Here is a 25,990-nt window from a genome sequence, read left to right as displayed (position 1 = left end):
TCTCCCACTCTTCACACACTGATGGCAACACCGCAGAAGAAATGCTAGCACAGGCTTCCAGTATCCGTAGTTTCAGTTGCTGCACATCTCATATCTTCACAGCATTTTGTTCAGTGATTAAGCAAACTTTTATGTGAATGGTGAAGTTAACAAACAAAACCACCGCTATTGGTCTGACACTAACCCACATTGGATAGATCCCTCCAAGACTGTTGGAACACAAAAATTGATGGTATGGTGTGGTATATGGGGTACAAAGATAGTGGGGCCATTCTTCATCAATGGAAACCTCAAGGCCACGGGATATCTGAAATTGCTACATGATGATGTGTTTCCCTCTTTATGCACTGAAGCTGGCACGTTCCCGGAGTTTTTCCAGCAAGATGGTGCACCACCACATTATGGGTGTCAGGTCCGAGCATTCCTAGATGAACAGTTTCCTGGAAAGTGGATTGGTCATCGTGGGCCAGTTGAATGGCCCCCTAGGTCTCCCGATCTGACGCCCTTAGACTTTTATCTTTGGGGTCATCTGAAGGCAATTGTCTATGCTGTGAAGATACGAGATGTGCAGCAACTGAAACTACAGATACTGGAAGCCTGTGCTAGCATTTCTGCTGCGGTGTTGCTATCAGTGTGTGAAGAGTGGGAGAAGAGGGTTGCATTGACAATCCAACACAATGGGCAGCACTTTGAACACATTTTGTAAGTAGTCAGAAACTTGTAAATAACTCATGAAAGAATAAAGTAACGTTAAAACCAAGCACACCATTGTTTTTCTTGTGAAATTCTCGATAAGTTTGATGTGTCACATGACCGTCTTCCCATTGAAAAAACTAAAGTTGGATACAAAATGGCCAACTTCAAAATGGCCACCATGGTCAACACCCAGCTTGAAAAGTTTCCCCCCTCCCATGTACTAATGTGCCACAAACAGGATGTTAATATCACCAACCATTCCCATTTTATTTAGGTGTATCCATATAAATGGCCCACCCTGTACATTCACTTTCATTACTGCGATACAGCCAGGGTGACACTGCGACAACAGCAGTTTTCTAAATGTAACACCAGAATATCTCAGAGCCTACTCGGCTCCATTCACTGGACTTTCCAGTGTGCACCAGCCCCCCTTAGCCCATTTTGTTTCTCAGCGAGTTATTGTGGGTGGACAAAGTGTAGCTCCACACCACCATAGCTGTAGAGAAGACTGATGCCTTGCGCTGCTTGGTTAGGACTTATCTTGGTTGTTATGGAGTGGTTTCTGCAGCATGCGCATCAATGGTTACAAACTCCATTCAGATGTAGGGAACAGTCACTCGTTTTTTGTTTTGCAAAACAAATGCCACTTACAGCCAGAGAAAAGCAAATATGGATTGAAGTGGGCACGCTTTATTTATTATTAATTGCCATATATAAAAAGGCATGTTATACCATGTAGGAACATGAAGACAAATGCCATTATATCCAAACATTTGTGACTGCACCTAGCGCAAGACAGACACCCATCACTACATGACCACATATACAGCACGCTGCGCACACCAGAAAGACAGCACCTATGAGATTGCAGTTTGTTTGCTGTAGCAGCATCACCCCAGCATTGCATAGCAGCTGTATCTGGACTTTAAATGACTGCTTCAGAATGAAGATGTTTATGGTGAACATGTAATTGTCATTGAGTCACGACAGGAGCACGCCTTCTGTATTTTACATACTGTAAATTACCATTCACAAAACACAGAAAAAGAAAGTTTTGTTTATTTGATTTATTTCTGTACAGAAGATGTGGCGTTTCGTTTAGATGATGCCAATCTGTAAAGTAAAAATAAAAAAAATCATTAAGAACACAAACAAAAATTTCACACGACACAGAATAAGAATTTTTAGAGCAAAGTTGGAGCCACAATGTAAAATGTACTCGCTCCTCACTAGAACTACGGTGCATCAGTGGTTCCTTTGAAAACATCAATGTATTCAGACAGGGTAAGTTTCCATCATATGCACATAGTTAAAGAAACCCTAGAAGATAAAATGGCTTGACAGATTAAGCCAAACTCTTCATGAGAAAAGCTCGACTGATCAAATTATGATCTGTTACACTGTGCCAGAAACCAATGGCGCATCCATGTAATGCATGGATCCACTAGCTATAGCTGGCTATCAGAGGGCGCTGAAGGACCCTTAAACCTACATTTAAGACAACTGTGCCCGTAATCACAGACGGCCGCGGAGTATAAAGTATGGGAGCACGGTCCGTAAAAAGCAAGAAGGTAGGACATGTCCTATCTTTGACGGAGGCTTTCTACGACACGGACGCCTTCCCATAAATATACGGGACAGTGTCCATCGGCCATAGACATGAACAGGTCCGTAAACATGGACGAAGTCTATGGTAGTGTGCATGGGGCCTGAGTAATTGAGAATTCAAGTTCTGTCCCCTGTGAACCCATATTGTACACTGTCTCAATGAGGCACTATAGTCTCCCATAAAAGCATGCCACTACTTTTTCCCCCCTCAGTGAGAATTACCCCTTTTGAAGTCAAAAGGCATATGGAAGTACAGTATGGGCCTATAGAATTCTGTATTAGGATTTATGTGACATGAATCCCAAATACAGCCGTGCGAATGAGGCAGTAGTTTATGGACAAAGGGGGATTTTACCTTGTTTGCAACATCAAGGGCATCATAGTCTGGAGCAAGGCGGACATATGCCTTCTTCTCACCGTCAGGCCTAAACAAATACAGTAATTTTATATTAGAAGTCTTATTAAAGTCAGATATATATATGACTTCACATATCTACTTCTGCATCAGTGGTTCCTTTGAAAACATCAACGTGATCAGCCAGAATAAAATTTCCATCATGTGCATATGTATGAGAAGACTGTACAAGTTTATAGCGTTCGCTGCTCACCTAATGAGGGTGTTCACTTTGGCCACATCAATGTCGTACAGTTTCTTCACTGCCTGCTTGATCTGGTGCTTGTTCGCTTTGACGTCAACAATAAAAACCAGAGTGTTATTGTCTTCAATCTTCTTCATGGCTGACTCAGTGGTCAGAGGGAACTTGATGATGGCATAATGGTCAAGCCTAAAAGAGAACATGAAAAACGAATCAATAAAACAAAAAACTTATTAAAGGGGGCATTTGATGGGTGCTATCAAGCCCACTTGCCATGAAGACACCTGATAAACACCCCAAATTTAAAGAGTCTGCTCCCTTTAAATATTGATAATGCATTCAGGAGAGCTGCATATCAAAGAAACTACTGTAACAGCCATTTGACCAAACAATCAAGCATTCTCACGACTGGTTGGAACAGCAAACTTCTATAGTCCAAGAATCACTATGAAAAGAGCATCGCTGGTCCACAATTATATAGGAAATGTTGGAAGCCGTTAAATAAGAGGGATACATAGAAAGGTTCAAGGGTAACCCCTTGGATCAACCAGAGCTAGTAAGCCACCCCAATGTCTGCAAGATTTAGGGTGCATGCACATGGGGACGTGGTGGTGACAGTCAGCCTCACAAACATGTGCATGTAGCGTTAAGGCTACATGCACACTTTGCGTATTTTGCGGCGGAAAATACGCACCAAAACCACAGCAATACGCAGGAAATTTGCAGGTAAAAACGACACCTAATCGTGCTTCTTTCAATCCGTTTTTCATGCTGGGGGGGGGTTTGATGTGATTTTCCACAGCAAATACAATTCGCTTGCGGAAACGCAAAATAAGTTTACACGCTGCGGATTCTAAAAGACGCACCGCAGGTCAATTTCTGTCCCGAAAAATACTACAGCGTGTACATGATATTTCCTGGAATCTCATTCACTATGCTGGTACTGTATTACGCTGCGTAATTGCCACATGCAAATCCGCACGGCAAAACCGCACGTAATACAAATCGTGTGCATTGAGCCTAACAGCTTATATATCGCAAAACGTGCCCCAAAAATATATGTTTTTTCAATACACTGCAACAATAGAATTAGATAAAATCCCATTAAAAATGTAACATCTGGCCAGTGCAGTAACCTACTGCATATGCAAGAACCCCCCCCAGGCGCATGCACCCTTTAGACCAGTGTTTCCCAAGACTTCCAGGGGGGTCGTGAGCCACTCACCGATATGCTACAGTCCAGATATGGCCGCTGATGAACGGGTCGGGTCACATGACTCACCGTCAGCAACTAAAAGCAGCAGCAGGATACCTTGAGCCCACCTATGCATCAATCACTAAGCGCTGGATGAGCGCTAATGAAAGAAGCCGGCGCATGCTTTGGCCAATGACAGGTCCCTCCTGCCGTCCAGTGTACAAGAGCCAATAAACTTGGCTCTTGCTCTTCATGTAACCTCACCCCCTCTTCTGCGTCACCACCATTAACGGTGTGGACTGTAGTATCACGAATAACTTCCAAAGTAGCAGAGGATCGATCGCAGAATAGAGGGAGTATAGGGGCAGAATACAATAAAAAAAGCTAAATTAGAGGTTCAATACAGCTGAATAGCGGCAAAACACAGGAGGATAGAGGCCGAATGGCAGAATAGAGGACAAATAGAGCTGAAAAGCAGAATACGGGAGGATGGAGGCAGAATACAGTTACCGTATAAAGCTGAATAGAGGAAATATACAGCTGAAAAGCAGAATAGCGGGAGAACGCGTTCTTTTGATGGTATGCTCTGGTTTTTACTACAATTATCATGGTTTGTCATGTTGAAGGGACTTATTTTACGAATAGGGCTAATTACAGTAGTGAGGGTCCCAAACAAAAGTCTCGTCTATAAGTGGGTCCCGGCGTCAGAAAGTATGGGAACCACTGCTTTAGACAGAGACGGAGAAGTACTGAGAATCAGACCTTCAAAGCGAAGATGAAGTCAAGTTAAAGGACATTCAGAAAATTATCACACCCCAAAGACTAAAAAATATTAGTGAGACATTAGTGGCACATCAGAAAAAATAAGTGCAATCATAGATATTCAGGCTTTGATCGCTATAAAATACATCATTTGTGCCACCAATATCCCTGATGCTATAGCACATGTGACTGCATAAGAGCCATTTGTCCATGAGGAAGATTTATAAAAACTGCAGCAAAGAAAACAGAGCAATCCACCAAGGCATCCAGTCAGCACGCTGCTTTCAACTTCCCATGTACCTTATAAAAACGAGAGCTGTGCTGATTGGTTGCGGTGGTAAATTGTTCTCCTTTACACTTGTTTGCATACATCTCATCCCATGTATTATTTGAGGTGTCTAGTCTTAGGCCCTGTTCAAACCGAGTTTTGACATGGAAACGTCGGAAAACGCACCAAAAACTTCTCCGATTGATTACAATGGGAGGCTGAGTTTTTTTTCCCAGCGAGCGGTAAAACCGGCCTGCGCGAAAAAGCAGCGACATGCCCCGTCTTTGGGAGTTTACACCTCTGATCTCCCATTGACAATGGGAGGTAGAGAAAGCTTTTTCGCTGCGTTTTTGCCCACAGCGCTCAATGGGCGCAGGCGGAAAAATGCCGCAAACGGCTTACCAAAATCTGCCCCAAAATTCCAGATGGAATTTTGAGGCAGAATTTTTAGCCTGCAAAAACCTTGGTGTAAACATACCCTTAGGGTGGACAGACACCTCACTGGTAGGCAGTTTATAATAAGACAACATACTTGTTCCTTGTGGGAGCACTTTTCCTGGGGTACTTGGGTTGCCTCCTCAGTCTCAGGGTCTTCGGCCTCCTGAATGTAGGGGTGGTCCTGATTTTCTTCTTCTTGTGACTGTGTACTCCTTTTAATACAGCCTTCTTGGCTTTAAGAGCCTTAGACTTTGCTTCAGTCTTGGCAGGGACAGCTGGGCAATAAAATTACATCACATTAAGTAAGTCTAAAAACATGAACATTAAATCTAATGTTTAGAAAACACAAATGTAATAAGATGAACCCAGTATTTATAAAGTGTAGCTAAACGTTTGTCAAACATCTGACATGTCAGAAGTTTGGATTGGTGGGGGTCTGAGCACGGAGACCCCCCATTTCGCTAGAATGAAGCAGCTTAAGCGCTCCTGCGAGTGCTCAGCCGCTTCGTTTCTGTTCGGCTTTTTCCGGAAAGCAGATGTATCGGAGTACGGGCTCATAGACTTTCTATTGAGTCCGTACATCGATACATTTATTTCCAGAAAAAGGCAGACAGCTGCTTCGTTCTAGCGATTGGTGGGGGTCTCAGTGCTCGGTATGATTATAATCTTTGGGCCTCACACAGACAGACAGACATATTAGGCTTTGCTCTCATCCACGTTGGCTCCTGTGAGATTCCATTAAATTTGACAGGGAAAAAAGCTTTGCATGCAGCGCCAACTTGGCAGAACCCAACTGACCGACCCCACTGTAAGCCAAGGGGGCCACCGCTGGTATCAGGATCTGTAACAGATGTTATACACAAGGCTCTACATCAGCTTTATAAACGGAATCAACAATGCAGCGCCATCATGTGACATACCGTATGTAACAACCAGACGCATAGAACGATAAACACTGGTACAATGCAGACATCTGAATGAGTTTTACCTAAAAATGCTTCAAAATCCTAAGCCAGTTTCCTGCTGGACAACAATGATTCATTTCTGCCTAGTTATGTCCTGTACAGGTTCCTGCATCCAATAATGCCAGTCACTCAAAAAGACCTCTAGCACAGGCTTCAGATAAGGCCTGCGAGAAGATTGAGGGGGTCTCAGGATGGGTACGGAGTAGGCTAGTAAAACTAGGGAGGGTGGGTAGACCTAGTGAATCGCAGGCAGATGTGGACAGTAGTCGGGACACCTCAAAAGGGGGTTACAAAAATCTGTCATAAAAGAGCAGACACATGAAGTCACATCACAGGGGCTGGAGAACTTCACAAGAGTTGCAAAACTTTCAATGAGCGCATAATGCCCCGTCCTATAGGGTGCAGCCAGAGAACACCTCATAGGCATCACTGGTGGAGCTGACATACATAAATAGTAGTGGTATACAGAACCATATACAGGAGGGATACAATAGAACTACTAGTAACACACGGGTGACTAGTACCCCGCCGCCCCCTCTCTGGAGGCCGCATGTGGCTGCAGGCAGCGGCCGGGCCGGTACATCAGTGCTTAGTGCTGGAATCACAGTCATCATACTTTGATCGCTTAGAACATCACGTGCACCGGGACCCAGCCGCCGTACACCCGATACTAGAGCGGAGCAGCGGCCGTCGGCTCGGATGCCGGGACCAGCACATGCGGCAACTACCAGGCCTCACTCAGGAAAACCGCATAGAATCCGGATGCAGGCTCGCACCTCCGTATACCTCCCCACTGTAGCCCCTGCCCGGGATAGCTACACTTTACGAGGCTGGAAAACCAGGTATCAGCACGTCATCCCCCGTGAAACACGCCAACACATCCCGCAGCTCTCACCTTCCTTCTTCGCTTTCGGTGCCATCTTGGGGGAAAAGGAAGGGAGAGGGGTTTCTCAGGCAATATTAGCACGGGCTAAAAGAGAAAATCTCGCGACAGAACGGGCTGAAAGGGGAAATCTCGCGACAGAACGTGTCACATCGCGGCAGTGCATCATGGGATATGTAGTCTCTAGTGGCTCGTATTGTTCGTTTAATTTGTTTATCTTTACTTCGCCGAGTCTTAATTGTTATACAGTATAAAATGTTACTCTTCCAAATTGTATTCTATCACCTCACTGTGACTCCACTTCCTGCTCTCTTACTCCTGGGTGCAAGACGCAGACCACACAGCGGCCATCCCGAGCTCGACGTCTACCTTGAGTTTTGTAGTGCGTGTCCTTCATTACACGCAGATACATTTATCAAAACTAATGCAAGGGGATCAGTTGTCTATAGCAACCATTAAGATTCCTTCTCTCAGTTTTCAGAGGAGCTTAGGAAAACGAAAGCAGCGACCTGATAGGTTGCTGTAGGCAACATTAAAATGTTTTCCTCTGCACTAGTATTGATAAATATCTTCCAGTTTAACCCCTTCCCCCCGCTAGCATTCTGGGCCCTAATGACCAAGCCATTTTTTACGTTTTTCCATCGTCACATTCGAAGAGCTATAACTTTTTTATAACTTTTTTATTTTTGCGTCGACATAGCTGTATAAGGTCTTGTTTTTTTGTGCGACAAGTTGTACTTTTTAATAGCACCATTTTGGGGTACATAGAATTTATTCATTAACTTTTATTAACTTTTTTTGGGGGGGGGGGGGTAGAAGAAAACCTGAAATTTTGCCACACTTTTTGCGTCCTAAATCTATGTTTACCGTGTGGTATAAATAACACAATAACTTTATTCAACGGGTTGTTACGATTGCAACGATACCAAATTTGTATAGATTTTGTATGTTTTACTACTTTTACACAGAAAAAACGCTTTTTAAAAAAAATGATTTGTCTTTGTGTCTCCATATTTGAAGAGCCATAACTTTTTTTATTGTTCCGCCGATGCAGTTGTATGAGGGTTTTTTTTTTTTTTGCGGGCGACTTGTAGTTTTTATTGGTATCATTTTAGAGTAGATGCGACTTTTTGATCACTTTTTAGCACATTTTAGCACAGTCAGGATTAACAGAAAACAGCAATTTTTCCATTGTTTTCCACTGCCACCCAGCCCCCTGCAGGTAATGCCACCCTGCCCCCTGTAATTAATGCCACCCTGCCCCTTGTAGGTAATGCCACCCAGCTCCCTGTATGTAATGCCACCAAGTCCCCTGTAGGTAATGCCACTCTGCCCCCTGTAGGTAATGCCACACAGCCCCCTGTTGGTAATGCCACCCAGCCCCCTGTTGGTAATGCCACCCTGCCCCCTGTAGGTAATGCCACCCTGCCCCCTGTAGGTAATGCCACCCTGCCCCCTGTAGGTAATGTCACCCAGTCCCCTGTAGGTAATGCCACACAGCCCCCTGTAGGTAATGCCACACAGCCCCCTGTTGGTAATGCCACCCAGCCCCCTGTTGGCAATGCCACCCTGCCCCCTTTAGGTAATGCCATCCTGCCCCCTGTAGGTAATGCCACCCTGCCCCCTGTAGGTAATGTCACCCAGCCCCCTGTAGGTAATGCCACCCTGCCCCCTTTAGGAAATGCCACACAGCCCCCTGTAGGTAATGCCACACAGCCCCCTGTTGGTAATTCCACCCAGCCCCCTGTTGGCAATGCCACCCTGCCCCCTGTAGGTAATTTCACCCTGCCTCCTGTAGGTAATGCCACCCTTCCCCCTGTAGGTAATGTCACCCAGTCCCCTGTAGGTAATGCCACACAGCCCCCTGTTGGTAATGCCACCCAGCCCCCTGCAGGTAATGCCACCCAGCCCCCTGCAGGTAATGCCACCCTGCCCCTTGTAGGTAATGCCACCCAGCTCCCTGTATGTAATGCCACCAAGTCCCCTGTAGGTAATGCCACCAAATCCCCTGTAGGTAATGCCACACAGCCCCCTGTAGGTAATGCCACACAGCCCCTGTTGGTAATTCCACCCAGCCCCCTGTTGCCAATGCCACCCTGCCCCCTGTAGGTAATGCCACACAGCCCCCTGTAGGTAATGCCACACAGCCCCCTGTAGGTAATGCCACACAGCCCCCTGTTAGTAATGCCACCCAGCCCCCTGTTGGCAATGCCACCCTGCCCCCTTTAGGTAATGCCATCCTGCCCCCTGTACGTAATGCCACCCTGCCCCCTGTAGGTAATGTCACCCAGCCCCCTGTAGGTAATGCCACCCTGCCCCCTTTAGAAAATGCCACACAGCCCCCTGTAGGTAATGCCACACAGCCCCCTGTTGGTAATTCCGCCCAGCCCCCTGTTGGCAATGCCACCCTGCCCCCTGTAGGTAATGCCACCCTTCCCCCTGTAGGTAATGTCACCCAGTCCCCTGTAGGTAATGCCACACAGCCCCCTGTTGGTAATGCCACCCAGCCCCCTGCAGGTAATGCCACCCAGCCCCCTGCAGGTAATGCCACCCTGCCCCTTGTAGGTAATGCCACCCAGCTCCCTGTATGTAATGCCACCAAGTCCCTTGTAGGTAATGCCACCAAGTCCCCTGTAGGTAATGCCACACAGCCCCCTGTAGGTAATGCCACACAGCCCCCTGTTGGTAATTCCACCCAGCCCCCTGTTGGTAATGCCACCCAGCCCCCTGTTGGTAATGCCACACAGCCCCCTGTAGGTAATGCCACACAGCCCCCTGTAGGTAATGCCACACAGCCCCCTGTTAGTAATGCCACCCAGCCCCCTGTTGGCAATGCCACCCTGCCCCCTTTAGGTAATGCCATCCTGCCCCCTGTACGTAATGCCACCCTGCCCCCTGTAGGTAATGTCACCCAGCCCCCTGTAGGTAATGCCACCCTGCCCCCTTTAGAAAATGCCACACAGCCCCCTGTAGGTAATGCCACACAGCCCCCTGTTGGTAATTCCACCCAGCCCCCTGTTGGCAATGCCACCCTGCCCCCTGTAGGTAATGCCACCCTGCCCCCTGTAGGTAATGCCACCCTTCCCCCTGTAGGTAATGTCACCCAGTCCCCTGTAGGTAATGCCACACAGCCCCCTGTTGGTAATGCCACCCAGCCCCCTGCAGGTAATGCCACCCAGCCCCCTGCAGGTAATGCCACCTAGCCCCCTGCAGGTAATGCCACCCTGCCCCTTGTAGGTAATGCCACCCAGCTCCCTGTATGTAATGCCACCAAGTCCCCTGTAGGTAATGCCACCAAGTCCCCTGTAGGTAATGCCACACAGCCCCCTGTAGGTAATGCCACACAGCCCCCTATTGGTAATTCCACCCAGCCCCCTGTTGCCAATGCCACCCTGCCCCCTGTAGGTAATGCAACACAGCGCCCTGTTGGTAATTCCACCCAGCCCCCTGTGGGCAATGCCACCCTGCCACCTGTAGGTAATGCCACCCTGCCCCTGTAGGTAATGCCACCCGGCCCCCTGTAGGTAATGTCTCCCAGTCCCCTGTAGGTAATGCCACACAGCCCCCTGTTGGTAATACCACCCAGCCCCCTGTTGGCAATGCCACCCTGCCCTCTGTAGGTAATGCCACCCTGCCCCCCTGTAGGTAATGCCACCCTGCCCCCTGTAGGTAATGTCACCCAGTCCCCTGTAGGTAATGCCACCCAGCCCCCTGTTGGTAATGCCACCCAGCCCCCTGTTGGCAATGCCACCCTACCCCCTGTAGGTAATGCCACCCTGCCCCCTGTAGGTAATGTCACCCAGCCCCCTGTAGGTAATGCCACCCTGCCCCCTGTAGGTAATGTCACACAGCCCCCTGTAGGTTGCACCCATCCCCCCCCCCTTCCAGGAGAAGTCACTGACTTCAATGTCCATATATGGACAGTTTAGTCACTGACTTCTCCTGGAGAGGAATCCCCGGCCACAGGGTCGAGTATTCCGCTTCTGAAGTGAGTGACATCACTGTGTCCATATATGGACTGTGTAGTCACTCACTTCTCCTGTAGCGCAATCCCCGGCCACGGGGTCGTGGATTCCGCTTCAGAAGTGAGTGACGTCGCTGTGTCCATATATGGACAGCATAGTCACCCACTTCTCCTGTAGCGGAATACCCGGCAAAGGTGTCGGGGATTCCGCTTCAGAAGTGAGTGACGTCGCTGTGTCCATATATGGGCAGCATAGTCACTCACTTCTCCTGTAGCGGAATCCCCAATCCCTGGCCGGGGATTGGAGATTCCGACTTCTACAGGGAGCAAAAAAAGACCCTCCTCCTCCTCCCATGCACTCTGCACTGTGAGGAGGAGAGAGAGCGCAAGCAATGGAATGCATGGCCATCACTCGGGACACATTCCGGTGATGGCCGTGTATTACCCGGGTAAACGGCTGAAAATAGGGAATGTCCCATTTTTTGACAGCCAGGTTTCCCGGGCCGTCAAAAAATCGGTCGTGTGAATAGCCTCATTAGGGGTCTATTGTTCCTAATGCAGCCTGGTGACGGACGATTTATGAACGGCCGTCACCCGGCCGGGAAACCCTGTCGTGTGAATAAGGGCTTAGACCTTGGTCCAACCCAGCCTGCTCTGATTGTCTTCTGTAGTTTGGTGAAGGACAGAAAACAAATGTGTCCGCTGTAATTCCACGCAAACCTGGCAGAAGGAAGATGTGTGAAAAAGTACTTTAATGGTATGTTCACACAGGGTGGATACGCTGTGTAAAGGAACACAGCGTAGCCGCCCTGGTGGCCGCAGCGAATTCCGACTGAAAAAACGCACCAAATTGTAGTGCAGTTTTTCAGCCGCAATGTCCACTGCGGAAAACAGAAAAAAAAAAAAAAAAAATAGCCCATACTTACCCTCTGACATCCTGCAGATTGGTTGCAGCGGTCACATGGGATGAAACGTCTTCCCAGGAGGCCTGCCTCGACGAAGAAGCATGGAATTCTAGGTAAGTATAAGATTTTATTTTTTTCGCAACATTTGCTATTTCTTGCGGGTTTTACCTCCCCATTGAATTCAGTGGGGAAAACCTGCAACAAAAGAACAGCGATTCCTCAAATACAATTGACATGATGTGTATTAAAAAAAAATGCAATTTCGTAGCGTTTTTTTCCCACTTATCATTTACGCAGCGTCTGGATGAGATTTGTTCAAATCTCATCCACTCTGCTGCTACTGAATTATGCTGCAGATTTTCCACAACAAAATATGTTGCGAAAAATCTTCAGTATTTACGCTACGTGTGAACTTACCCTTGAAGGCTTGAAAACCCCATTAAAGACTTCTGCCAGTCTCTGCCTGTGGCCCCTTTCAAATACACCAGTAACCATCATTATAGGAGAAATAACGGGTGAGTTGGGCTCTATTTACATCATGTTAAGTACTTAGGGTATGTTCACACACTTAACCAAAAAACGTCTGAAAACATGGAGCTGTTTTCAAGGGAAAACAGCTACTGATTTTCAGACTTTTTTTTAGCAACTAGCATTTTTTTACGGCCGTTTTTGGAGCTCTTTTTTTATAGAGTCAATGAAAAACGGCTCCAAAAACGGCCCAAGAAGTGACATGCACTTATTTTTCGCGGGCATCTTTTTACGTACCGTTTTTGGAAAACGAGGCGTATAAAAACATCCCCATCAGAACAGAACGCCGTATTTCACATTGAAATTAATGGGCAGATGTTTGTAGGCATCCTACTTCCGATTTTTCAGCCATTTTTTGGGACGTTTATGGCCCGAAAAACGGCTGAAAACTCTACGTGTGCACATACCCTAATGTTTGGCACATACACCGGGAAAATCTCCCGATGTATGCACAGAACGCAAACCCACAATGTACGCAACTGTGTGCCATACAGTAGCATACATCATGCATAGGCTGCCATGTTAAAAAAAAACATATATCACACAGTATACTTAAAAGAAAGGGTATACTTGTAATGACGGGGGTAGGGAAACGGACAAGTGAGCCCTAATCTACCCGCCACTCTGTCCCTGCCTACTTGCAACGACCCGCCCTAGGCGACGGGGTACAACTGGGCGGCGGTCCCTATGCTCAGTAAGTGCACGAGACAAACAGACAAGGGAACACAAATCAAGGGAAAGGGGCAGTTGCCCACGGCAACACCGTGAGCAACAAGAGTGGTGAACGAGCCGAGTCAAACCAGGAGGTACCAAACGCAGAGCAGGAGAGTAGTCAGTAAGCCGGGGTCAGTATGGAGCAGGATCAAATAGTTAGAAGCTGTAGCTGGGCCAGGAAACCACACGAGAAGAATCACAAGCAAAGGAGGAACAGGAAAGGCAGGTATAAATAGACAGAGGGCGGGAGCTAGCTCCGTCTGGCCAGGCTGCGATAGGCTCTCCCACTCCTAAGCCTGCCATCCTGAGTGGTGGAAGATGTAGTCAGTCTCAGAGACATAGACTCAGGTGCAGACTGATTACCTATGGGAGTATACACAGAAGTTGTGCCTGGCAGATCCTTTACAATACTAACATAGACCTGCTTAGTGGATGCCAAAAGGACACCCTTTTGGCATCCGGCGGGTCTTTAGTGGTCTATGGACACGTTCAGCTTATGCACAGGAGAATTTCACGGCACATACGCTGAACTCACACATAATCACATTTGGAAGAGAATATCCAGACCAGGGGAACTCAATTGGTGGACCGTAGATACGTACCTCCGTTGCTAGCTGTCCGGACCTGTGCACTCAATTGTGTCCACGGCCCTAGGACACAGATACAGATACAATTAAACTGCCTCACTTAGCGTTGGTAGGTGCAAGGGAGACATCAGTTCTCTACTTCACCATTTGGGGCTTTTCCTGTGATGCAGGCGAGTGATGATGTCATCACGCTGCTTGTATCATTTCTCTGCAGTAGGCCATTGCAGTGGTGGCCAGACCTGCGTTGCAGGATAACAGCGTGGAAACAGGGACAGGTGAATTTGTACTGGCACTTTCTACAGGGTCACTGTGTGGCACTATCTACAGGGGTCAGATAAACCTCAGATTTCTGTTCTGGATTCATGAGTTGGATTTGCCTATGGCAAATCTGAACCTTGTGAATATAGTTTTACTCTCGGTGTTCAGTTTGGACCTTCATCTGACGGCAGACCCAGGGGCGTAGCTAAAGGCTCATGGGCCCGGGTGCAAGAATTCAGCTTGGGCCCCCCTACCCCTCCCCAGCACCACCATCATCATCAGACCCCTGCCCAACAGCCCCCATAGTATAATGCCCCCACACAGTTAATGCTCCCATAGCTGCCCCCACACAGTTAATGCTCCCATAGCTGCCCCCACACAGTATAATGCCCCATAACGTATACTGCCCCCCCATAATAGCCCCATACCGTATACTGCCCCCCCATAATAGCCCCATACCGTATAATGCTCCCCATATCAGCCCCCCATACAGTATAATGCCCCCCCCACAATATCAGCCCCCCCATACAGTATAATGCCCCCATATGTGCATAATTACTTACCTATCCACGTTCCCACGTCGAGTGGAGGATCCTTCGCCTCCTCCGGTGTGTACTATGAGTGACTCAGCGCAGGAAGGCGCGATGATGTCGCTACATCCCGCCTGCCTGCGTCGAGCCGCTCAAGGCACAGGGAATGCTGGATCAAGGAGATGTCAGCTCCTTGCTCCAGCATTGATTGGAACCGGGACCTCGGTGAGTGACTCACGAACCCCCAGGGGGACGCGACCCACAGTGTAGGGATGTCACGATACCAAAACTTGGACTTCGATACCGATACTTCGTTTACTTTGCCAACAGTAATAAAATAAAAAGTTCTTCCATTTTCTGATGTGAGGCGTGAGGTGTGATGAATTTTGAATGTGCCTCACATTAATAGTAATTAACCTCATCATGTTTCTCAGTCATAATGGGTTAATGTGTAAGGTACATGATGGGGTTAATTACTATTAATGTGAGGCACATGGAGGTTAAATTCTTCATCGCACCTTGTGCCTCACAATTAGGCCCCATGCACACGACCGTAAATAACCTCCATTCACTTTCATTGAGCGCGGACACATTTCCGTAGCGCTACGGATGGGTGTCCGTGCCGTAGAAATGTTCCGAAAATTATGGAACATGTCCATCCTTTTGCATTTTGCGGGCCGTTCTCCCATACTTTGTATGGGACCACGGCCCGAAATTGCGGGTGGCAGTCGGCGACCGGCCGTGCCCGCAATCGCGGGCCCTGATTGCGGGCACGGTCGTGTGAATGGGGCCTAAGTGATAGAAAGCAATTTTTATTTTATTTCTTTACACATCATACATGATGCAAAAAAATTGTTGTGCAGGTTATTACGGGCGCGCCAATACCGATTATGTGTATGTTTTATGTATTGAGACTTATTTTAAAGTTTATTATAAAAAAGGTGTATGTGTATTTTTTTTATTTAACATTACTTTGTTTTTATTTTATTTTTAAACTTCAATGTACTGGCCTATAGCTATATGCCAGTACATTAGCCTGTGTACGGATAGTACACAGGCAGTTGTTAGGACATACCTCAGTATGCCCTAACAACAGGAAATATGGTAGGACAGCCCTGGGGTCCTTCAACAGACCCTGGGCTGTCTGCCCATATATGGTATGTCCCTTAATCGCGTCACAGGAATTCCCTGTGACGCGATCCAGGGGCATCCCCCCTTCTCATTTTCCCCTGAATGCTGCAGTCCGCAGTGATCGCAGCATTCCGGAGAATAGCGGCGGAGATGAGCGGTTTCTCTGATCTCCGCCGTTATAGAGCGGGGCTGCAGCTGTGTAATACAGCCATTGCTCGCTCCTGATATAAGTGCGCGCGCGGTCAGCATGAGGAGGTGCGGCCGGCGCTGCACTAATGAGCGGCGGTTCAGGCATTGAGGACAGAACATGGGGGTGTTTTGTAGCGCGCCCACCATGTTCTGTCTTCAGTGCCGACGCTCATTAGTGCAGCGCCGGCCGCATCACATCATCCTGACGGCGCGCACATGTCAGGACTCAGGAGCGGGGCAGTGACTGTATTACACAGCCGCAGCCCCGCTCTCATACACTCATGTGTATTATACTGTATTGTGCAGTTTGCGGTGGAGGAGAGGGGGGCTGTGATTTAACGCTCCCCCCTCTCCTCCGCATACAACACAATACATTACAAGGCATCACATACATTACATTACAATACATAACGTTACAACACAATACATTACATTACACTGCAGCTTACCTGGAGTCCTCCGCACCGACTCTTCAGCTCTGTCTGGAAGCCGTGTCACGTGACAACACGGTCACATGGTACACTAAGTGTACCATGTGACCGTAACCCGGAAGTGCCGGCTTCACGGCACAGAAGATTTAGTTAGAAAACATGCTGTATGGCAACGGGGGCCCGTGGGCCCCCCAGGCTTAGGGGCCCGGTCGCAACTGCGACCGCTGCGACCCCTATAGCTACGCCACTGGGCAGACCCATGTGAATGGACCTTTACTAAAGGTTGTTGAGATCCTCTGATCTAGACTTATCTATCCAGTGTTTCATCGCCATCTACTGATGTTATTCATAACTGCTTGGTAGCGTTTAGAGATGTGCTCCTGAACTGGTACAGGTAGCCTTAGGCCTCATGCACACGACTGTAGTGGTGTACACCACCGTGATTTGCGGCTCGGACGGCCGGAGTGTCACCCGCGTGCCGCCCGCAAATCGCGGGCCATGCACATGGCCGTGTGCATTCAATTCTATGAGCCTAAGGAAATTATACGGCCGTAATAAGACGTCCTATCTTTTTGCGGTCCAGGCTCCTGGGCAATGCACGGACCGTGGAAACCACGGTCGTGTGCATGGGCCCATTGAAATTAATGGGGCCGCAATTCACCTGAAGATTTGCGGGTGAATTGCGGCCACAAAAATACGTTCGTGTACATGGGGCCTAATCCATGAATATAATTGTTAACAATAGAACCCAAAAGAAGATTGCTAACAATTATCATTATGTGTATGTTACTAAAATCATTAGTTCCATGGATGGACATTTGTTCTACAGGTCAGAATAGTACTTGTTACTAAAATAGGATACGGCACAAAAAAATGCATGTGCAAGAATGCACATAAAAAAAGTCTCGAAATAGCAATTAATTCCTATTGTTGCAGTTATATTTTAGTGAATGCTCCTTTAACCCCTTAAAGGAGGACGTTTTTCATATTAGAGCCGCAATAGCAGATTTTGCCAAGGCAAGCCAGATATTACTACTGCAGTGGTACAGGGGAAACATAGTATTACATGGCAGCCAACCAGAACCGCTCTCCGTTCTGGCTCATATAGCGGGGACTCAAGCAAGGGACCCCTCTATGGGGTCCATATGCCATATGTAGTTTACGACGACACTCACTAGTGATGCCACTGTGCTCGTGCCGTAACTGTAGCCTAATGACTATGGTATGGTACTATGGGGGCATGATACTGTGTGGGGAGGCACTATGGCGGCATGATACTGTGTGGGGAAGCACTATGGGGGCATTACACTGTGTGCTGAGGCACTATAAATGCATTATACTGTGTGGGAGCACTATGGGAGCATGATGCTGTGTGGGCTGAATCGCGTGTGTATGGGCTGGGATTGGGTGGGATTAGAGGCGTGGCTTAAAATAAAAAAATTGTTGCGACGCGCTGCGTGCGCTGCATCGGTTGTCCCTCTTTGTGATTCTTGAAAGTTGGGAGGTATGGTACTTTGGGGGCATGATACTGTGTGGGGAGGCACTATGGTGGCATGATACTGTGTGGGGAAGCACTATGGGGGCATTACACTGTGTGCTGAGGCACTATGATGGAATTATACTGTGTGGGGGCACTATAGGGGCATGATACTGTGTGGGGACGCACTATGGGGGCATGATACTGTGTTGGGAGGCATTATGGGGGCATGATACTGTGGGGAGGCACTATGGGGGCATGATACTGTGTGAGGAAGCACTATGGGGGCATTACACTGTGTGCTGAGGCACTATAAATGCATTATACTGTGTGGGAGCACTATGGGAGCATGATGCTGTGTGGGCTGAATCGCGTGTGTATGGGCTGGGATTGGGTGGGATTAGAGGCGTGGCTTAAAATAAAAAAATTGTTGCGACGCGCTGCGTGCGCTGCATCGGTTGTCCCTCTTTGTGATTCTTGAAAGTTGGGAGGTATGGTACTTTGGGGGCATGATACTGTGTGGGGAGGCACTATGGTGGCATGATACTGTGTGGGGAAGCACTATGGGGGCATTACACTGTGTGCTGAGGCACTATGATGGAATTATACTGTGTGGGGGCACTATAGGGGCATGATACTGTGTGGGGACGCACTATGGGGGCATGATACTGTGTTGGGAGGCATTATGGGGGCATGATACTGTGTGGGGAGGCACTATGGGGGCATGATACTGTGTGAGGAAGCACTATGGGGGCATTACACTGTGTGCTGAGGCACTATAAATGCATTATACTGTGTGGGAGCACTATGGGGGCATTATACTGCAGAGGGAAATGCTATAGGGACATGATTCTGTGTGGATTAAATAACTGTCTTTTAATCTGATTATTTTATTATCTTCCAGTTCTATAGGTGTGCACTAATAGTTACTCAGAGCTGTCTCCTGAATACCTGTAAAAACTTGTTGTACGTTGTTATATGTGCAAGGTAATGTTTTTTGTATACCCAGCCATATAATTACTAGTGCCATCATAACATATTGCCATGAGGCGGGAAAATGAATCTGATATTTTTATAGAAACCTATATGTTAATTAACCTTTTCCTGTGTCTCTTGAAATAATGATTTAGAATAACACTTCACTTAGGGCGCAATATCATTGAGGCCAGTTATATATGGAGGCCCAAAAATGACTGGAGACGGCCTGGAGGATAGAATTTCAGATTTGTATTTTCCTATTTCATAAAGGTTTTTGCTATTCGGTAAACATTTAAAAATGTCAGACCCCCAGTAGAGCTGGTCGTACATTGTACAATTTGCTTCTGACCGGATGTCACGAAGGGTCTGTGGACCCACTGAACCATACCGCCTTGGCGGTAAGGCAGCTGGCCAACAGGGAGCAGGTGAATGTCTATAGTTTTATAGGTACCTGTGGCAGCTCAGACAGCAGCAGGGCAGGCTCGGCTGGGACTTAGGTAGCAGGCGGACGTCAGGCGAGGTGAAGCAGGTCAGACGTGGATGTAGCGCAGCACAACTTTGGCACAGCTCCGTGCTAGACCAGGAAGGTATGGATTGCTAGGAACAGGAACTGGAAACAAGCATAGGTACAGGGACAGGGACTGGAACATGAAACACACTAGGAGGCCATCACATAGACAAACTATAGGGAACACAACAACGCTCAGGCATAGAACTAGGGGGCTGGACCCCTCTTATAGTCCAGGGTACTCACAGGTCAAAGTTCGTCCATGAGGTCCGGTGCGCGTGCTGCGCGCGCACCCTACGGGATCCGGCAGAGGTGAGTGGACGCGAGCACTGGCGTCTACTGAGGAGGAGGCTGGGGCCAGCGCTTTCCGTCTCATGGCTGGGGCTGTCAGGGGGAGGTTGGAGCTGACAGCCCGCAGCCACAGACATTACAGTATCCCCACTCTTACGCCCCCTCTTCTTGGGTCCAGAGCGAGAGAGAAACTTCTTCAGAAGAATAGGGGCATTGAGGTTCTCCTTTGGCTCCCAGGACCTCTCTTCAGGACCAAACCCCCTCCAATCCACCAAATAAAAAGTCTTTCCTCTCACTCTCTTCGTGTCCAAGATCTCCTTGACCTCGAAGATGTCTGTGGGGCCGCTGGAGGCAACCGCAGGGCTGGGAGTCTTGGAATAGCGCTTCAGGATCACAGGTTTCAGGAGGGAGACATGGAAGGAGTTGGGAAACCTGAGGGTAGGAGGCAGCCGAAGCTTGTAGGCGACAGGATTGATCTGCTGCAGAACCTTGAATGGTCCGAGGAACCTGGGGGCAAATTTACATGACGGCACCCTCAGTCGGATATTCCTGGACAACAGCCAGACCTTAGTGTCAGGAAGAAACCGAGGAGGATCTCTTCTCCTTGTGTCAGACTTCTGTTTCATGCGGTCCACTGCCATTAGGATGGAGGATCGAGTCTGCTGCCAGATCTTCAAAAAGTCTCTAAACGTGGAGTCAGCTGCAGGTACCTCGGAAGTATCAGGCACCGGGTGAGGAATTCGTGGGTGCTGGCCGTAGACAATGCAGAACGGTGTATTCCTAGTAGACTCGCTGGTGTGATTATTGTAGGAGAACTCCGCCCACGGGAGCAGCTTCACCCAGTCATCATGCTGCTTGGAGATGAAGTGGCGTAGGTAGTTCTCCAAAATCTGGTTGATCCTCTCGACCTGACCATTAGACTGAGGATGGTAGGCAGACGAAAAGTCCAACTTCATGCCAAGAAGTCCGCAGGGGGCTCTCCAGAACCTTGAGGTGAACTGAACCCCCCCCCCCGATCAGACACAATATGCTGCGGCAAGCCGTGCAGGCGGAAGATGTGTTGGATAAATAACTTGGCCAACTGAGGAGCAGAAGGAAGACCGGTCAGAGGAACGAAGTGGGCCATCTTCGAAAATCGGTCCACCACCACCCAGACAGCACTGCATCCAGCAGAGAGAGGCAGGTCCGTGATGAAGTCCATCGCTATATCCTGCCAGGGAGTATTGGGCACAGGCAATGGCTGGAGCAGACCAGCAGGTCTGGAGTGGGTGGCCTTGTTGGCTGCACATACAGCACAGGAAGAAACGAAGTCCACAATATCCTTGGGCAGAGTGGGCCACCAGAAATGACGAGCAATCAAATCCCGGGTCTTACGTAACCCCGCGTGACCTGCCAGTCTAGAGGAGTGACCCCAGCGGAGGATTCTTCCTAGATCAGCCAGGCGCACAAAAGTCCTCCCTGGAGGAATATCCCCAATTTGTAGGGGATTGACCGAGACAATGCAAGATGGATCGATAATGTTCTGTTGACTCTCAATGGTGTCTTCTGTCTCAAAAGACCTGGACAAGGCATCGGCCCTCACATTCTTGTCGGCCGGGCGATAATGAAGCTCAAACTGGAACCTTGCAAAGAACAGTGACCACCTGGCCTGATGAGGGTTCAGCCGTTGGGCCGTCTGTGGGTAGGTCAGATTCTTGTGGTCTGTAGAAATCAAGATCGGATGAGCTGCGCCCTCTAGTAGATGTATCCACTCCTCAAGAGCCAATTTTATGGCCAGTAACTCCCGATCCCCAATCGAGTAGTTGCGTTCTGTGGAAGAGAAGAGCTTGGAAAAGTATCCAAATACCCTTGAGTTGCCCTTGGGACCTCTCTGGAACAGCAGTGCACCAGCACCGACAGAGGATGCGTCCACCTCTAACGAGAACTGCAGAGACACATCCGGATGAAGGAGGATAGATGCTGACGTGAAGGCACTCTTCAGGCTATTGAATGCGGACTCTGCCTCGGGAGTCCACACCTTGGCGTTCATATCCTTCTTAGTAAGGTTAGAGATGGGAAAAGTCAGTGAGGGGAAGTTCGGAATAAACTGCCTGTAAAAATTAGCAAATCCCAAAAAACGCTGTATGGCCCTCAAGCCTTGAGGGCGTGGAGACTCCAGGATAGACTTTACCTTCTCAGGGTCCATCTCGAGACCACAATTTGAGACGATGTAGCCCAGGAAGGGTAGAGCATCCTTGTCAAATACGCACTTCTCCAACTTGGCGTACAGACGATTGTCCCTTAACCGTAGCAGAACCTGACGGACATGTCTCTGGTGCGTCATAGGATCTGGGGAGAAAATCAAGATGTCATCAAGGTAGACTACAACACAAACATAGAAGAGGTCTGGGAAATGTCATTCACAAACTCCTGGAAGACCGCGGGAGCATTACACAGGCCAAAGGGCATTACTAAATACTCATAGTGTCCATCACGGGTGTTAAATGCAGTCTTCCATTCATCACCCTGGCGAATCCGGACTAGGTTGTAAGTCCCATGCAGGTCTAATTTAGAAAAAAAATTTGCACCACGTATGCGATCAAACAGTTCGGAGATCAGTGGCAATGGATACTTATTCTTCACCGTGATCTGGTTGAGACCCCGGTAGTCGATGCAAGGACGAAGAGAGCCATCCTTCTTTTTGACGAAGAATAACCCGGGGAGGAAGACTTTCATATGAAGCCCCTTTCTAAGTTCTCTTTCACATAGGAGGACATGGACAGAGTCTCTGGCAAGGAGAGAGGATACACCCTACCATGGGGAAGGGATGCACCAGGGATCAGTTCAATAGGGCAGTCATACGCCCGATGTGGGGGCAATGTCTCCGCCTCCCTCTTGCTGAAGACGCTCGAAAAGGCAGCATAATGACCCGGCAATCCTGCCAATGTCCGAGGCAGAGAAGGCTGAGCCGAACGAATCCGCACCAGGCATCGACCTTGACACTCAGGGCCCCACTGGAGAACCTCTCCAAAATTCCAGTCCAGAACTGGGGCATGCAGTCGGAGCCAGGGCAAGTCCAGCAACACAGGGTTAACAGCTTAGGGCAGGACATAGAACGACAGAAGTTCGGAGTGAAGGGCTCCCACTTGGAGCCTCAGTGGCTTGGTCACAGCTATAACTGGGTCTGGCAGAGGTAGTCCATTTACTGAAGCAACTGTCAACGGGCTCTCCAGAGGGGTGGTAGGCAATTGCAGAAGGTCCACCATATCTCTGCAGATGAAATTAGCAGCGGATCCAGAGTCCAGATACGCAGAGACCTGATGCGTCTTCTTGCCGGACACTATGGTCACAGGTATGTACAATTTAGACGGAAGTCCATCTTTACCCAAGGTCGTCACTCCAAGCAACCCTAGGTTTTGGGATCTTTGGGGGCACAGGCGCACAAGATGACCATCGAGACCGCAATAAAGATAGATGTGCGTCTGCGTTGTCTCTCTTGAGTAGATAACTTACACTGGTCCGTTATTACCGACTTCTTATGAGGATCGACATCGGGGAACAGCAGGGGTTGCTGCAAAGTAGGAACCAGACTAGGAAGGGCTCTGTCCCATTGAACCTCTTGGAGGTGTTCACAGATCTGTATATCAATCCGGGCAGATAGAAGGATGAGGTCATCCAGGGTAGACGGCAGATCCTGGGCGGCAAGTTCGTCTTTAATTCTGGAAGATAGTCCATGCCAGAATGCAGCCACCAGAGCCTCATTGTTCCATAAGAGCTCTCCCGCCAGGGTGCGGAAGTGGATGGCGTACTCACTCACGGAGGTGTCTCCTTGGCGCAGGTTAATCAAAGCGGCCGCTGCAGATGAGACCTATCCAGGCTCCTCAAACACCATGCGAAAAGTCCGGAGGAAGGCAGAGAAGTCACGGGTCTCTGGTCCTTGTCTCTCCCAGATAGGGTTCGCCCATGCAAGAGCCTTGCTGGTGAGGAGAGAAATTCTGAAAGCGACCCTGGCACCCTCAGACGAAAAAGTCCTAGCATACAGCTGAAATGGATCTGGCATAGATTAAAAAAAACCACAACAGGTACTTGCTTCTCCATCATAGCGGTCAGGAAGTGGCAAAGAAACACGTGGGTCAATACTGCCAAGAGGTGTAGACTGAGGATCCACATTGCCAGGAGGTGTAGTAGGAGGAACGGCAGCTTGTGCCTCCTGCCGACGTGCAAGAATGTTCAACGCCTGGAGGAGTTGGTCCTGTCGAGACCGGAGGTCCAGCATATCTGCTCGCATCTCCTGTGACGTCATCATAGTCTTGGATCGACCAGCGGGGTCCATGGATGAGCGTACTGTCACAAAGTGTCTGTGGACCCACTGGACCATACTGCCTTGGCGGTAAGGTGGCTGGCCAACAGGGAGCAGGTGAATGTCTATAGTTCTATAGGTACCCGTGGCAGCTCAGACAGTACCAGGGCAGGCTCGGCTGGGACTTAGGTAGCAGGCGGACGTCAGGCGAGGTGAAGCAGGTCAGACGTGGATGTAGCGCAGCACAAGTTTGGCACAGCTCCGTGCTAGACCAGGAAGGTATGGATTGCTAGGAACAGGAACTGGAAACAAGTATACGTACAGGGACAGGGACTGGAACATGAAACACACTAGGAGGCCATCACATAGACAAACTATAGGGAACACAACAACGCTCAGGCATAGAACTAGGGCCAAAGTTCGTCCATGAGGTCCGGTGCGCGCGCTGCCCCTTTAAGAGCGGGCACGAGCGTGCGCGCGCACCCTACGGGATCCGGCAGAGGTGAGTGTACGCGAGTGCTGGCGTCTCCTGAGGAGGAGGCTGGGGCCAGCGCTTGCCGACTCGTGGCTGTGGCTGTCAGTGGGAGGTAGGAGCTGACAGCCCGCAGCCACGTACATTACACCGGACAAGTATTCTGCTATATTTCATGGCACCCTGCAGGGCTCTGTATGGCGACGGAAATGTAATTTGGCTGCTAAGTTTTTTGCCATGTGATTTTTTTAGCCTGGAACCCTGCACTAGTCATTAGGCTACAGTTACGGCACGAGCACAGTGGCAGGGGATTCCGCTCATAGACGAAACCCCTGAGGTCACTGGCCATATATGGACATTGACCTCAGGTGCTCCTCCAGGAGCGGAATCCCCGGCTAGACTCGGCAACGGGGATTCCGCTCAAGAAGTAGCCATTGACGTCACTGTACATATATGTACAGTGACATCAGGGCTTTCCTCTAGGAGCAGAATCCCCGGCCTATGCAATCGCGCTAACTACAGACGGGTAGCGCTATCTACAGAGGGGGTGGCTCTATCTTCAAGGGGGGTGTGGCACTATCAACATGAACACAGTGGCACTATATAAGGGCACTATCTACATGGGACCTTTCTACATGGGCACTATCTACATGAGCACTGTGGCACTATACAAGGGCACTGGCACTTTATATGTGGGCACTGGCACTAGGGGCAGCTAATGGGGCATTATACTGTATGGGGCAGCTATGGGGGCATTATACTGTATGGGGCAGTTATGGGGACATTATGCTGTATGGAGGCATTAAGCTGTATGGGGGCAGCTATGGGGCATTATGCTGAATGGGGGCAGCTATGGGGCTTTATGCTGTATGGGGGAATTTGTGCGGACATTATACTGCATGGGGGCACCTGTGTTGGTGTTATACTGTATGGGTGCATCTATGGGGGCATTATACTGTATAGTGGCAGCTTGAGTGTATTATACTGTGTGGGGGCAGCTATTTGGCATTATACTGTGTGGGCTGAACTGGGTGTGTATGGGCGGGGATTGGGTGGGATTAGAGGCGTGGCTTAAAAGAAAAATGTACGCTGTCGCACCGATGGTCCCTCTTTCTGATACTTGAAAGTTGGGAGATATGGATTAGGCACAGGGGGTGATCAGATCTGTAACCTTTAATTTTCTCACCCCTGTAGTAGTAAATAAAAGACCCTCCTAAATGTGACAATGAGAGCACATATCCTCTCTGGTTGGTAAGGGAAAATGATAACATGAAGATGATCTGCTTTCCATGGTAACTGATCATGCACCTGCAGTAATACTCCCTTTTATCTGT

At 48.8% G+C, this 25,990-nt stretch overlaps 1 protein-coding gene and 4 non-coding genes across 5 annotated transcripts; all 5 read right to left on the bottom strand.

The window, feature by feature from the left end:
- Positions 1–1,751: 1,751 nt before the first annotated feature.
- On the bottom strand, positions 1,752–7,533 carry RPL23A (ribosomal protein L23a). The gene is made up of 5 exons (XM_075854285.1): positions 7,427–7,533; positions 5,661–5,841; positions 2,916–3,092; positions 2,663–2,732; positions 1,752–1,812 (listed from the first exon to the last, which is right to left on the bottom strand). Exons 1-5 carry the CDS (start codon positions 7,449–7,451, stop codon positions 1,798–1,800), a joined length of 468 nt encoding a protein of 155 aa, XP_075710400.1. The 5' UTR covers positions 7,452–7,533; the 3' UTR covers positions 1,752–1,797.
- On the bottom strand, positions 1,940–2,004 carry LOC142747800 (small nucleolar RNA SNORD42). The gene has a single exon (XR_012882039.1). It is a non-coding gene; the product is annotated as a small nucleolar RNA SNORD42 (small nucleolar RNA).
- On the bottom strand, positions 2,807–2,872 carry LOC142747801 (small nucleolar RNA SNORD42). The gene has a single exon (XR_012882040.1). It is a non-coding gene; the product is annotated as a small nucleolar RNA SNORD42 (small nucleolar RNA).
- On the bottom strand, positions 4,947–5,018 carry LOC142747808 (small nucleolar RNA Z17). Its single transcript, XR_012882046.1, has one exon. It is a non-coding gene; the product is annotated as a small nucleolar RNA Z17 (small nucleolar RNA).
- LOC142747810 (small nucleolar RNA Z17) lies at positions 7,108–7,175 on the bottom strand. Its single transcript, XR_012882047.1, has one exon. It is a non-coding gene; the product is annotated as a small nucleolar RNA Z17 (small nucleolar RNA).
- Positions 7,534–25,990: the final 18,457 nt, after the last annotated feature.

This window comes from Rhinoderma darwinii, chromosome 2 (genome assembly GCF_050947455.1).
Source record: "Rhinoderma darwinii isolate aRhiDar2 chromosome 2, aRhiDar2.hap1, whole genome shotgun sequence".
Lineage (NCBI taxonomy): Eukaryota > Metazoa > Chordata > Amphibia > Anura > Rhinodermatidae > Rhinoderma > Rhinoderma darwinii.
Note: the sequence above shows the minus strand (reverse complement) of the source record. Positions and strands in the feature narration are given on the sequence as shown.